The sequence below is a fragment of the Jaculus jaculus genome, chromosome 23 (assembly GCF_020740685.1).
Source record: "Jaculus jaculus isolate mJacJac1 chromosome 23, mJacJac1.mat.Y.cur, whole genome shotgun sequence".
In the NCBI taxonomy this organism is placed as follows: domain Eukaryota; kingdom Metazoa; phylum Chordata; class Mammalia; order Rodentia; family Dipodidae; genus Jaculus; species Jaculus jaculus.
In genome coordinates this window covers 10478273-10492875 of record NC_059124.1, presented here as the reverse complement: position 1 = coordinate 10492875, position 14603 = coordinate 10478273, and the positions used below count along the sequence as shown (strand labels likewise).

At 44.6% G+C, this 14603-nt stretch overlaps 1 protein-coding gene across 1 annotated transcript in view; it reads right to left on the bottom strand.

Annotated features, from left to right (window-relative positions):
• Positions 1-3119: 3119 nt before the first annotated feature.
• Positions 3120-14603, bottom strand: part of Foxj2 (forkhead box J2) — a 32869-nt gene continuing 21385 nt past the window's right edge. The window contains 9 exon segments of the mRNA XM_004668648.2: positions 3120-3808; positions 5277-5375; positions 6866-7075; positions 8910-9011; positions 9589-9875; positions 9877-9949; positions 13076-13274; positions 13987-14127; positions 14475-14543. Coding sequence (XP_004668705.2) covers positions 3720-3808; positions 5277-5375; positions 6866-7075; positions 8910-9011; positions 9589-9875; positions 9877-9949; positions 13076-13274; positions 13987-14127; positions 14475-14543 — 1269 coding nt within the window. The 3' untranslated portion in view covers positions 3120-3719.

Here is a 14603-nt window from a genome sequence, read left to right as displayed (position 1 = left end):
ATTTTTAAAAGTATTTATTTATTTGAGAGAGAGAGGCAGATAGAAAGATAATGGGCATACTGGGCATGGCGACACACGCCTTTAATCCCAGCAGCACTTGGAAGGCAGAGGAAAGAGGATCACTGTGAGTTTGAGGCTACCCTGAGATTACATAGTAAATTCCAGGTCAGTCTGGGCTACAGTGAGACCCTACCTTGAAAAAACAAAAAACAACAAAAAAGGAAGGAAGGAAGGAAGGGACGGACTATGGGCATGCCAGGGCTTCTATCCATTGTAAATTAACTCCAGGCACATATGCCAGTCCACGCACCCCACTTTATGTGTGTAGCAGGGAATCAAATTCGGGTCCTTTGGCTTTACTGGCAAGCACATTAATCATTAAGGCGAGTCTCCAGCCCCAGATTTGTTTTTTCCAAGGCAGGTTTTCACTCTATTGGAAGCTGACCTGGATCTCACTCTGTAGTTCCAGGCTCACCTTGAACTCAGTAATCCTTCTACCTCTGCCTCCTGGGTGGTATGCACCACCATGCCCAGCTTACTTCGTATTTTAAACCTATGGTATGCTGGGCATGGTGGCACACACCTTTAATCCCAGCACTTGGGAGGCAGAACTAGGAGGATCACCATGAGTTCAAGGCCATCCTGAGACTGACTAAACATACTGAATTGTGAATCCCGGAACAGCCTGTGGTGGAGAGAGAACCTACCTCTGAAGAAAAACAAACAAACGAACAAAAAAAAACTGTGATATCTGTGACTATTTTGTATTATCTCTAGGAAGTCTGAGATGGGACTCAACTCCTCCAAATGATGTATTGTCCTGAATCTTTAAACTAGAATGCAAGTAAGACAGGCCTACTCCACCCTACACCCCACCAGTGTGAATGAGTCTCTAAGACATTACTACATTTTTTTTTTTTTTGAGGTAGGGTCTCACTCAGGGTGTCTTTGAACTCATATAGATCCTCCTCCCTTGGATTCCCAAGAGTTGAGATTAAAAAGGCATGTGCCATTACACCCATCCCATCACTACATTTAACAGAATTTAATAAAGGCATCTTTAATTCTTCCTTGCCATCAGTCTTACAAACAAAATTTGGTGTCAACTAAGTAAACTCAATGACATGAGGTGAGAGAGGGGTTAAAGTCAACAGAAGCCAAATGCCTTCACGTTTCTCCTTTCCTACCTGGGTAAAAACAAAGTGAAGACAAATATCAGTAAGATAAAAACTGGAAACATTCTTTTTTATTTTTTTATTAAGAAAGCATGCAAAAAAAAAAAAAAAAGTTGTGAGCCCATACCCCCACTGCCAGCCCGCGTCAGCACTAAGCAGTGCTGGCGGTCGGAAGGACTCGCTAAACCAAAACACAGACAGTGCGGAGAGGAAGAGAGAGAGGCTGATCGATCCTAAGTAAGTGCTTCTTTTCTCCTTCTCCTCTGCTTTCTCCCTTATTTTCTTTTTGAGGCAGTGACTCCTACAGTTTTATACACATCACCCAGGACTACCACAACAACTGTACTTCATGTCCAACAAGCTGGGCCAACAAAGCAGTACTCTTTCCAGTGCGCGGAGCGCAGGGGAGACTGAGGCTCCAAGGGAGTCGGGCTTGTCTTGTGACGTTTAGCAAGGACGAGCCTGGTAGAGGGGAGCTGAAATCTCAGGCCTGATGGCCAGTCTTCAGTCCCGGACCCACACTTCAGTTACTTGGCTGCCCACCAGAGTTCTTTGTGAGACTAGCTGTCAGAAGACAGGGACATCTGAGTATGATTTAGCCTATCCTTCCTCAACCCATCTGGATCAGAGTAGGGAATACATTTAGAAAACAGGTGTCTTGATCTGCAAAGGGGAATCTAGGGCAGAAACAAAGGAAAGTTATGTGTGAGATATAGCTGAATGGAAGAAGGAGGGGATGCCTGAGAGGGACATTGGCAAAATCATGTAACAACTTTTAAAGAAATGCTCCTTTCCCTGATGGGAAATTTTATGTCATATTTCACCCTCGATTAAGTACCCTCTAATACAAGCCCCAATTGTGTTGGAGGGCACATTAGTTCCTTATACACCATTTTCTTTCTTACAAAGGCTTCAAAGAAATAAAGTGCTCTTTAGTTAATTGCTCTATCTTGCCCCTTAACTTTAGCCTCACTGGACTTCTTCAATAAATTCATACATAGCTCCCATCCAAAGAAAGGAAAGGGATGGGTGAAGGGGGAAAATCAAGAAAGTAGAGAGCTCAATATCTTAGAAAATGGATAAATAAAAGAATATTAAAAAATCAGAATTACAAAGTAACCTGATCTAAGCCATACATTTGTCCTACAGCTTCCAGAGAGAGGAAATTTAGTGAAACAAAAATAAAAGTAAATTTGGTCTTGCCTCTCAAGTCAAATTCAACAAATTAACATTAAATATACAGTAAGAATTCTGCAGCAATCAATGGTCACTCCTTGTTAACAGATATAACTCATCCCTATTCCTGGGAGTCCTCCTTGGCTCTACTGAATCCTTTGCCTCTAAATTATCTGTTCCTCTGTTTCAATTTCCTTTGTTTATCAAAAGCCTAACTGCCAAAGCTCCAACCTTAGTGATATAGATTTCAAGAGAAACATCTGCCTGTGTAATTACATAAGTGAAATATTCCTTACTCATGTCTAGGCCAGCTCCCTCTCCCTCTCCTCACTCCCCACTGCCTGTGCTCCAGGTGGGACTCTGCTCCAACAAGTGGGAAAGAAGTCTAGGACTTGAGGAAACTCAGTGTGAGAATGGCTTTTCTTTTCTCAAAACTCCCAGTAAATGGAGGAAGAAAATAAAGATGAGTGAAAGATTTAGACAACAACGTTAGACAAACAGTATTTGCTGAATGGGAAAAAGTGATGGAAGATAGTTTGTAAGTACAGTAAGTGCTACAGTTTTCAGAAAGAAAATATTTTTTAAAAGCAAAACTTTTAAGTTGAAAGTCTCCAAGAAGCTGAACTTAGCCTGGGTAATGGTGCTCATGCCCTACCATACACACAAAAGCAGAGTTTGAGCTAAAACAATCCAAGTCCTTCGAAAATCAACTAGAAAGAAGCCAATGGTTGCTTATGACAAGGCAGTGCACACCCAACTTCACACGGGTTTACAGCACACATTTTTCCACGGTATTCTACTCAACTCACTCCATGTCTTTAATTCCACTCTTCACTGGGAATAAGGATTGTCAGAAGTAAGGGATAAGGCAGAGCTTAGAGGCCGAAATTAGCACCATTGAGTTAAACTTACACAAATTTATGGCTGCCAAGCAGTGTTGTAGACCCTTCTACTTCACATGGCCTCTCGGGCCATCCTAAAACAGACAGGACAGAAAACAATTTGGAGCTGGAAGGTGGAATTTGTGTTGTGTTTCTCAGAGAGAAAGGTAAACCAGAACTTAAAGCCATCTGTACAGCTATCACGGCCTCGTCTTCTAGACACAGTCCGTGACGTAGGGCAGCAGACTAGTGCAGTATACACCAATAATAATAATAACCAGAATAGTAATGAGCAATCAGGGGCACGTGGAGAAAGAGAAGAGAATGAGGCAGAAGAGGACATTATCCTCGGCAGCATCTTTCAGCGGTTTCTCTGAGAGAGGAACAAGAGGATCCGGGTCTCTGGACAGGGAGAGAAGGGCTGGGATTCGCTCTTGCCACAGCAGACTTAACTTCCAGGCCTTTGGCTGACCACCATCCTGATGCATTAGGTGATCAAATCCCAGTCAAAGTCATCTGGAATCTCCTCACTGGCACCAGGAGGGGGGACTGGTGGCCGTGGAACCATATGGTGTGCTGCTGAGAAGAAAGAAAACAGTAAGTAAAGGGAGGTATTCCGGTGGTCTATATGAAGAGCAGTTAGCTTCAGTAACACCATGAAAATGGCCAGTGAAGCCACTGGCCTGACTAGCCTACATTCTTTTTGTTGTAGTTTATCAATCTAGTGGCCTTTCAGAAAACAAACTAGAATAAAGCTGGGTGCGGTGGCACATGCCTTTAATCCTAGCACCTCAGAAGTAGAAGGACTGCTATGAATTTGAAGCCAGCCTAGAACTACACAGTAAGTACCAGGTCAGTTTGGGCTAGAGTGAAAACTTATCATGAAAAAGAAATTCATTTTAGCCAGGCGTGGTGTCGCATGCCTTTAATCCCAGCACTTGGGAGGCAGAGGTAGGAGGATCACCATGAGTTCAAGGCTACCCTGAGACTACAGAGTGAATTCCAGGTCAGCCTGGACTAGAGTGAGACCCTTCCTCGAAAAACAAACAAAAAAAAATGAAACAATTTGGGGTGGAGAGATGGCTTAGTGGTTAAGACACATGCCTGTGAAGCCTAAGGACTCTAGTTCAATTCTCCAGGTCCCATGTAAGCCAGAAGCACATGGTAGTGCATGTGTCTGGAGTTTGTCTGCAGTGGCTAGAGGCCCTGGTGCGCCCATTCTCTCTCTCCCTCTAATAAATAAATAAAAGTAAAACCTTTTTTAAAACTTTTATTATGTTGGGCATGGTGGTGCACACCTATAATCCCAGGGTTCAGGAGGCCGAGGTAGGAGGATGGCTGTGAGTTCAAGGCCACCTTGAGACTCCAAAGTAAATTGCAGGTCAGCCTGGGATACAGCAAGAGCCTATCTCAAGAAACAACAACAAATCATGGAAGTTGTTAATTAAGACAACAACAACAAAACTTCATTTTATTAGCTGAGTAAGTAAGTATATCTTCTATCTAGAGTCCAAAGCTAGACATAAACACCTCATACCTATCTTTTGTATCTATTTATAATTTTACTTCCTTCACTATGATAGTAACAAACTAATTATTATTATTTTTTTTTTGAGGGGGGCGTTCAAGATAGAGTTTCACTCTAGTCCTGGAATTCACTATGTAGTCTCAGGCTATCCACAAACTCACAGCGATCCTACCTCTGCCTCCCAAGTGCTGGGATTAAAGGTGTGTGCCACCACGCCTAGCAGTAATAAATTAATTTTAAAGTACATCTCTGGCTAGTGTTATACCTCAGTGGTGGAATGCTTGTCTAGTGTGCATGAAGCCCGGAGCTCTCCTTGAGCACTGGCAAGTAAGCGAATTTGCTCAAACAAAGGTGCCTTCCTTAGTCTCTCCTGACGCACCCCCGCAGGCCCGGGGCTCGTGAGCCTCTCCCCTGCACGTGTACTCAGAAGCAGAGCAGGCTGCGGGTGACCACAGGAAAATAACTGCAGAAGAGTACGCTTTTCTGACAGTGAGAGTCACCATGTGGCTTACTTACTTGGGCGGTTGTATCCTGCTGAGTCCTGGGTGGGGATCGGGTACATCGGTGCCGGGCCAGGGTAAAGATGAGGGGCTTGTGGGTGCCCGTAAGAGCTCACTGCCAAAGCAAAACAGGAGTTATGTGACTGGGGACCATAATATTCAACAGAGCTGGGGGAAAACAGGTTCTCTTGCTGCATCAATGTCTTTCCCTGTTCTCTGCCCTGTTACCCTGCTCCTTCAAGCATGAGGGTTTCTGCAAAAGCTATTAGACCTCAGCTCTCACTGTAAAAAGGGGTAGACACTAAGACTGTCAAATATCAAAAGTCTGAGAAAACAAACAGAAAAATATGGTCATCAAGTGTGGTGGTGCATGCCTTTAATTCTAGCACTTGGGAGGCAGAGGTAGGAGGATTGCAGTGAGTTCAAGGCCACCCTGAGACTACATACTGAATTCCAGGTCAGCCTGAGCTGCAGTGAAACCCTACCTCTAAAAACAAACAAACAAAAAAGAAATACAGTCACCAAGTCATCACCTTGTATGATCCAGGTAAAGGTTATGACTGGGACACAATTTGGAATGGAAATTTTGACAGTTATTTCTGAGCTGGCTGTGGTGGCTCAATCCCATAATCCCAGCACTGGGAAGGCTGAGGTAGGAAGATCACCATGATTTGGAGGCCAGCCTGGACCACAGAGTGAGTTCCAAGTCTACCTGGGCTACAGTAAGACCTTCTCTCAAAAACAAAAAAAATGGGCTGGGGAAATAGCTCAGCAGTTGGGGGTGCTTGCTTGCAAAGCCTGCCCAGCTGGTTTGGCTCAGGTTCGGCTCCCCAGGATCCACATAAAGCCAGATGCACAAAGTGGTGCTTGCATTTGGAGTTCATTGGCAGTGGCAGGAGGTCCTGACATGCCCACTCATTCATTCATAATTCATTCTCTTTCTCTCTCTGCCTCTTTCTCTTTGCAAATAAATTTTTAAAAAGAAGGTGCTGGGCATGGTGGCACACACCTTTAATCTCAGCACTGGGGAGGCAGAGGTAGGAAGATCATCATGAGTTTGAGGCCACCCTGAGACTATACAGTAAATTCCAGGTCAGCCTGGACTAGAGTGAAACCCTACTTCAACTTCCCCCTTGCCCCCCCCCCAAAAAAAAGAAGGTAAGAGAAAACAAAAGAAAAGAATTCTGATTTCCCAAATCATGTTGTAAAAGAAAATCCTATGGTCTGGTTCTTCGGCATCAATTCAGGCTTTATTGATTCACCATATGTTTGGCCAACAAACTAGTACTACAGCTGTCTGAATTACTGACTATAAAACGATATAATCATTTCTTTTTTCCTTTCTTTTTTTTTTGTTTTTTTCAAGGTAGGGTCTCACTCTAGTTCAGGCTGACCTGGAATTCACTATGTAATCTCAGGGTGGCCTTGAACTTACAGCGATCCCCCTACCTCTGCCTTCCGAGTGCTGGGATTAGAGGCGTGTGCCACCACGCCTGGCTTCTTTTTTTTTCCTTGCTTAACCCTAAGCCATCTCTCCAGGCCCCTTTTCCTGTCTTTAAACCTTCCTTTCCATCCCTTTCCACATTCTGAACAACTTTGCAATACCTTGGTTCATGGATGGCTCCGGTTTGCCACTAGTGAGGGCACAGGAGTCAGCAATGCGAGCAGGGGCTGGCTGCCGGTGGGAGGCCCCTTGGGGGGGCATGTGACCAGTCTGAGTGAGGAAGTGGTTGAGGGAGTCACACAGGTTGGCGATATGATGTTGGTCAAGGGTCCAGTTCTTCTGCTCTGCCTGCCGTAGACTCTCCATCAATTCTACAAAAAAGCAAGCAATGGTAACCATGCAGAACCACCAACGGCCGTACCAGGTCCATTTCTATTTCGCTGTCCCACTCACATCATCAGTTACCATGGATATTATGCACTAATAGTTGTAAGAATTTACATCTTTTAGAGGTCCACATTTAATGCTAGGGTCATTAGCTCAGAGGGCAGAATGCTAGCCTAGAACTCCATATTTTCCAACTTCCATTCTGTATGTTCCTTGCCAAATGCTGATTCTAATTTCCATCTTACTGATGAATAAAACAAAATATCTCATGGATGGGGAGATTGCCATTGGTTAAAAGTACTTGCTTAGAAAGGCTGCTTAACAAGGTTCAATTCTCCAGTCACACATGTAAATCTGGCCTCAAAGAGTGGCGTATGCCTTTAATCACAGCAGAGGTAGGAGGATCACTATGAGTTTGAGGCCACCCTGAGACTACATAGTGAACTCCAGGTCAGCCTGGGCTAGAGTGAGACCCTACCTCAAAAAAAAAAAAAAAAAAAAGGCACAAACATCTGGTATTCATTTGCAGGGGCAAGAGGCCTTGGCACCCCTATACACACACACACACACACACACACACACACACACACACACACGAAAATTAACTAATTATAATTAAAATAAGTAAACTTTCATTTATTTTTTCAAGGTAGGGTTTTACTCTAGTCCAGGCTGACCTGGAACTCACTCTGTAGTACCAGGCTGGCCTTGAATTCAGTGATCCTCCCACCTCTGCCTGGGATTATATGTATGAGCCACCACATCTGGTAAAACAAACTCTCAAAGTGAATTAATGAATTAGCTATGGTCTCACACTGTCAGTGGCCAAGAACTTTTAAATTTCAAAGAACTTCCTTCTCTTAAAGATAAAACTTACTAGAATAAAGCATTGCAACAATTGAGTTAGGGGGAAAGTTAATAATTTTAAAAATTTATTTATTTATTAGAGAGAGAAAAAGAGGGAGGGAAGGAGAGAATGGGCACATCAGGGCTTCCAGCCACGGCAAACAAACTCCAGATGCATGTGCCACCTTGTGCATCTGGCTTACGTGGGTTCTGGGGAGTCAAACTAGGTCCTTAGGCTTCCCAGGCAAGTACGTTAACTACTAAGCCATCTCTCCAGCCACATAATTTTTCATTATTTATTTTTTAAAAATTTTTAATTTTTACTAACATTTTCCATGATTATAAAAAAAATTCCATGGTAATTCCCCCCCTCCCCCCTGACACTTTCCCCTTTGAAATTCCATTCTTCATCATATTACCTCCCCATCTCGATCACTGTATTATTTATTTTTATTTATTTATTTTCTTGGTTTTTCAAGGTAGGGTCTTACTTACACTAGCCCAGGCTGACCTGAAATTCACTATGGAGTCTCAGGGTGACCTCAAGCTCATGGCAGTCCTCCTACCTCTGCCTCCCAAGTGCTGGGATTTAAGGTGTGCGCCACCATGCCCGCCTTTTTTTTTTTTTTTTTTTTTTGAGGTAGGGTCTCCCTCTAGCTCAGGCTGACCTGGAATTCACTATGTAGTCTCAGAGTCAGCCACATAATTTTTAAACTAACTCAATTAATTATTAATATCATCAGAATTGGGATGTAGCTCAGCAGCAGAGTGCTTGCCTAGCATGTCCAAGGCCTTGAGTTTGATTCCCAGAACTGGATAAAATAAGGATCAAATGTATTAATATCACCCATCTTGTGTAACATGAAGGGAAGTACTGAAATCTTCCACCTCCAAAGTCCAGTTAGCCACTCTCTCCCGGTTACAGTGGGTTCTCCCCTCTCTTCCTCCAGACATTGTCCTTTCATCACTAACCTGAGAACTGTGACTGCTCAATGCTGGACCAGTTGAGCCGGTTTACCATCTTGAAGCTTTCCTTTAAGGAGTCAATATTGGAGCACCAGTCTGGAGGGAAGGCTATGAAGAGAAAGGTGGGCAGTGAGTTACTAATAGTCAGCCAGGCATAGTGGCACACACCTTTAATCCCAAAGGCACAGGTAAGAGGATCGCTATGAGTTCAAGGCCAGCCTGGGACTTCACCGTGAGCTGCAGGTCAGCCTGAACTAGAGTGAGACCCTACCTCGAAAACAATAACAAGAATAACAAAAAAGATAATAATCAACAGAAAAGATAAAAACATATGCAAGCTTCTGGCACCTCAGGTCATTAGCTACATTAACAAGACATCTCTCACACTGCAGATGAGAATGGTAAAACTACTTGTTTTAGGTACAGCTCTGCTCATAGGCAGAATACACAAAACAATCCAAGTCCATCCATAAATATGGGAGGGAAACACAATTCGCAATCTCCAAACCCTCCACAATACAAAGCTCTACATAGCAACTTCCACTTCCAATCAAGAGATGAGCTCTCTCGGAATGTAGGCTCAAAGACCACCACTGACTCCCTAGCCCATGGCACCTTCACAGGAGAGGCAGGAAATGGCTCATTACCCCCTTCCCAGATCTCTCTATACCTCCCCTTTACTTACCAAAACCAGGGGAGCTGGCAGGCGCCTGGCCGTGAGCCTGCTGCTGGGCCGGTGGCTGGGCAGGGTGGGGGTGGGGGTGGGGGTGGCGCTGGTGAGGGGGGTAGCCCCCGTGCTGCAGCGCGGGAGGGTGCACGGCCATCACAGTGGGGGGCCCATAGCCTTCGGCGCCAGCTTGCTTTCCCCCTGGTGGGGTACAGCCATCAGGGCTTGGGGTGTGCAGTGGAGTAGCACCCCCTACAGTTGAGGGACCCTGGGCCGGTGCCTGCTGCTGCTGTGGCTGTGGCTGCTGGGGGGGGCGTCGGCTGCTGGTACACGTAGTAGTTGTTAGAGGGTGGCATGTCCCCAAGAAGAGACGAAAAGCCTGCAGGTAGGGGAGCAGGTAAGCGACTTGGGAAATACAGTTTCACTAAACGGAATTTAGTCTAGTTTGGGGTGGGAGCCCTCAGATAAAAGAGTTTAAAGGTTAAGAGAATTCTGTGACCTCAAGGACCCTGAATCCCCCATGGTGATAAAAGACTGGAAAGCAGTTACATTAGGAAAAGGCTCTGACTATATGGTAACTACTGAAATTTTAATAAAAAGCTCAGGGGAGCCAGGCACGGTGGTGCATGCCTTTAATCCTAGCAGTAGAATTAGGAGGATCACCATGAGTTCAAGGCCACCTGAGACTCCATAGTGAAGTCCACGAATACTAGGTCAGCCCAGTCTAGAGCAAAACCCTACCTCAGAAAACAAAACAGCCAAGAGTGGTGGCACACACCTTTAATCCCAGCACTTGGGAGGCAGAGGTAGGAGGATCGCCCTGAGTTTGAGGCCACCCTGAGATTACATAGTGAATTCCAGGTCACCTGGGCTAGAGTGAGACCCTACCTTGAAAACAAAACAAAACAAAACAAAACAAACAAAAAGCTCAGTGGGAATATTTTGTGGTACTTTTCAGAAATTTAGATGTGAAGGCTGGATCAATTTCAAAAGAAGTCAGGAACTGAAGAGATGGCTTAGTAGTTAAGGTGTTTGCCTGCAAAGCCAAAGGATCAAGGTTCAATTCCTCAGGACCCATGTAAGCCAGATGCACGAGGTGGCACATCCATCTGGAGTTTGTTATCAGTGGCTGGAGGCCCTGGTGCGCCCATTCTCACTCTCTCTTTCTGGACCCCCCCCCCATCTCAAAAAGATGAAAGAAAGAAGGAGAGAGAGAAAAAAAGGCAGGCAGGCAAAACTTTAAAATTAAAGCACAAATAAAACAAAGCCATTAGAATCTATACTCTTCTGCTTTACTGTCACTAGGTTATTGCTTTGCTATGAAAAAAGGGAAGGAGGGCTGGAGAGATGGCTTAGCAGTTAAGCACTTGCCTGTGAAGCCTAAGGACCCCAGTTTGAGGCTCGATTCCCCAAGACTCATGTTCATGTTAACCAGATGCACAAGGGGGTACACACATCTGGAGTTAATTTACAGTGGCTGGAGGCCCTGGTGCAACCATTCTCTCTCTCTCTCGAAATTTCTCTGTCTCTTTCTCTCTTTCTGTTGCTTTCAAATAAATAAAAATAAATACAAAAAAAAAACACCCAAAAACAAAAAAAAAAAAAAAAGGGAAGGAAAAGGCGAGAGGAGGCAGAGGGAGGCAATAAAGTAGGAGGGACAGGGAAAGGGATGGTGGAAGAAGTGGAGAAAATGATGTAGGAGGTAGAAGAGGAGGAATTCATGACAATACGTATTTTCCAATAAGGATTTTAAGTCATTCCCACACATTAGTTACATAAATTTGTAAGTGGACAAAATATTAGCTGACATTTAGGAAGCTGACATTGTGCTAGGAATAATATGAGAGAAACTGAAAGTCTTTATGCTTTAGTGTACTGAAATTGAATTTGTGGGCATAATGACAGGATGTCTGGGAAATAAATTAAATCAGTCCAATTTTAAAAGAAGCCCAAGGCTGGAGAGATGGCTCAGAGCTAAAAGTGCTTGCTCGTAAAACCTGATGGCCAGGGTTCAATTCCTTAGTACCCATGTAAAACCAGATGCACAAAGTTGTGCTTATGTCTGGAGTTTGCAGTAGAGAGGCCCTGGAGTACTCTTAGTAACTCTCTCTCTTGCTGTCACTCTCTCTCACATAGATAAATAAAATATTTTAAAATATTTAGTATTTTATTTATTTGTTTGAGAAGAGAAAGAAGCAGATAGATAAATAAATAAGGATGGAGAGATGGTTTAGCAGTTAAGGCACTTGCTTGTGAAGCCTAAGGACCTGGGTTCAATTCCGCAGGACCCCCCACGTCAGACAGATGTACAAGGTGGCACATGTGTCGAGTTCATTTGCAGCAGCCTTTAAATGTTTATGTTAATGATTAGTGCTGCTCTCATCTTTTTCACAGTGGGCAACAATTATTGGAAAGACTCAAAACTGGCAAAGTGCCAAGAAAAAGTGACATTGGGTGCTCAAGCTCTAATTGGGAAGTCTCTATCACCCCTCCAAAGCTCAGGGAGCATGTCAGAAAAGGGAATGATGGAATACTGTGGAACGCTGTCTTCCAGACATGACATGCCTGTTGTACCCATGAGCTCATAGCAGCTGTGGTTTCCTGTGCAAGAATGCACAGGACAAAGCCCCTCGACATTCTATCATGGATGGTGGAAGGGCTCACGGAGGACCCGCCCCCCGGCTTCCCGTTATTGGCAGTTAATGGCTGCTGGGGGAGAGGAAGACACTTTTTTTTAGTTATATAGCCACTAGTAAGCGGTGGAAATTATCCCCAACTAATGCTCATGTAAGCAACCCTAATAAAACTTAAATAGTCACTAAAAACAAAAAAGACATCCAAGTAGAAGTGGGAACAGTTGGGAAGAAGGTGTTCAGCAGAAGAGGTAGGGCCAGGTAACAGGGGTGCACATTACTAAAATACATTATGTACATATTTAAAGTTGTAGGAACAAATTCTTGTCAGGCGTGGTGGTGCATGCCTTTAATCCCAGTACTTGGGAGGCTGAAGTAGAATTGCTGTGAGTTTGAGGCCAGCCAGAGACTACAGAGTGAATTCCAGGCCAGCATGGGCTACAGCGAGACCCTACCTCAAAAACGAAAGTTCTTATAGCAGGAATTCTTGGGGAGAAGGTATATACTACTGTCACAATTAGTCATTCTCTGGATGACTTGCTCACAGCTGTCAAATCACTGCCCTTGGACTGAGGACTTAACTTAGTGATGGAGCACTTACCCAACATGCGCAAGACCCCCAGTTAGATCCTCAGCACAGAGAAGAAATAAAAAGGTGTCTGCCTTTAAGCAGTCCTTTAGATTACTGTCTGACGATAACAACCCAGTCAGCCCTGAAATAACTACCCAGCTTTAATTTTAGTTTATAACATGTGTCCTCTGGCAGTGACCAATTTCTTCATGCATTAGACACAGCACATCAGGGAGAGAGGGAGTTTCCACCCATCTGAAAATAGAAGGATGGCATCCACCCATCCCACCTCCAAGCTCACCATGCTGCGAGGAGGAAGACGACTTCTCCAGCATGGATTTGTAGAGGTTGCGAAAGGACCAGCTTAGATCCTGAAAGTTGATCTCTGAGTAGGAGAACTTGAAGTCATGGCTGGTGTTGTAGAGGGGAGGGGGACCCTCTGTGCTTTCTCGGCCTGGAGTCCCTGCGGCCACTGCTCCACCATCCACAGACCCTGTGCTCTGCCAAAACAGTTAAGAACATCCTGAGCCATGTCCCTCCTCAAGGAGCAATACCACCTTCCAATGGCCGCCAGGGTGTCACCTTCCTCTCCAACTGTCCAGCGACACAGCATCACTTACTCTTTCTTTTCTTATTGGCTTTGTTTTGAATTTAGCCTCTTTCCTATCATTCTACATTTCTTCTCTATATGCTTCCTTGTTAGCCATACCTTTTTGTCCTTGCTGTAGTTTTTTTTTTTTTTTTTTTTTTTGGCTCTCCTCTTTTAAAAATTTTTTACTTTTATTTTATTTTACTTGAGAGACAGAAGGAGAGACAGGGAGAGAGAGAGAGAGAGAAAGAGAGGGTGCGTCAGGCCTCCAGCTGCAAAAAAACTCCAGATGTATGTGCCACCATGTTCATGTGGCTTACATGGGTCCTGGGGAATCAAACGTGGGTCCCTTGGCTTTGCAGGCAAGTGCCTTAACTACTAAGCTATCTCTCTAGCCCTCCCTCTTCTCTTTTTAGTACTTATTTTCCTAATGTGCCTCAAAGATCTACTAACCCTTTGCCTTCCTTCCTCTCTCTTCCTTTCTCTAGGGTCCCCCTGTTTCACTTTACCCTCTTTCCCAATATACCTGCCTGCCATATCACAGACCTTCAATATATGGCTTTGAACAAAGAGGTGTCTAAACCCACCATCCATTCACCCACCCTGTCTCCCGTGCTACCTACCTGGCTATAGCTGGCCACAGATGTGGGGCTCGGAAGTGAGATCTGAGGATTCCCCTCGAGAGGCAGCGTGGCTTCTCCACTCCCTGGAACACCTCCCCGGGGACTCTTGCTGGCCTCCTGTTCCGGTGAATCTTGGGATAGCTGAGGGTTGTAATGGAGGAGAAATCTATAATCAGAGATGAAACATCCATCCTCCACCGTGCTTTTTCTCTCTGCTGGTATTCCACCTTTGCCTAGCAAACTGGACAGGAGGGAGGTAGAAGAGATAGCTGGCTCAGAAATGACGTCTCCCAGGTAAGGTGGCACACAACTTTGATCCCAGCATTCAGGAGGCTGAGATAAGAGGGTTGGCCTAAGTTCAAGTTCAGTCTGGGCTACAGGCTACAGAGTGAGTTTTAGGTCAGCCTGGGCCACAATGAGACCCTGCTTCAAAAACAAAAAAAAAAAAAAAAAAAGAAATGGCATCTCCCCATGAAAAGTGAACTTACATCATCATCTGGAGGGTGTCTTCTCTTTCGGGAAATGTCAGGGCAGGTATCAATTGTCCAGTAAGAGCCCTGGAAGAAGAACCCATCCCCACAGAGAACAAAATCATTACCTACACAAGTTTCCTCCTT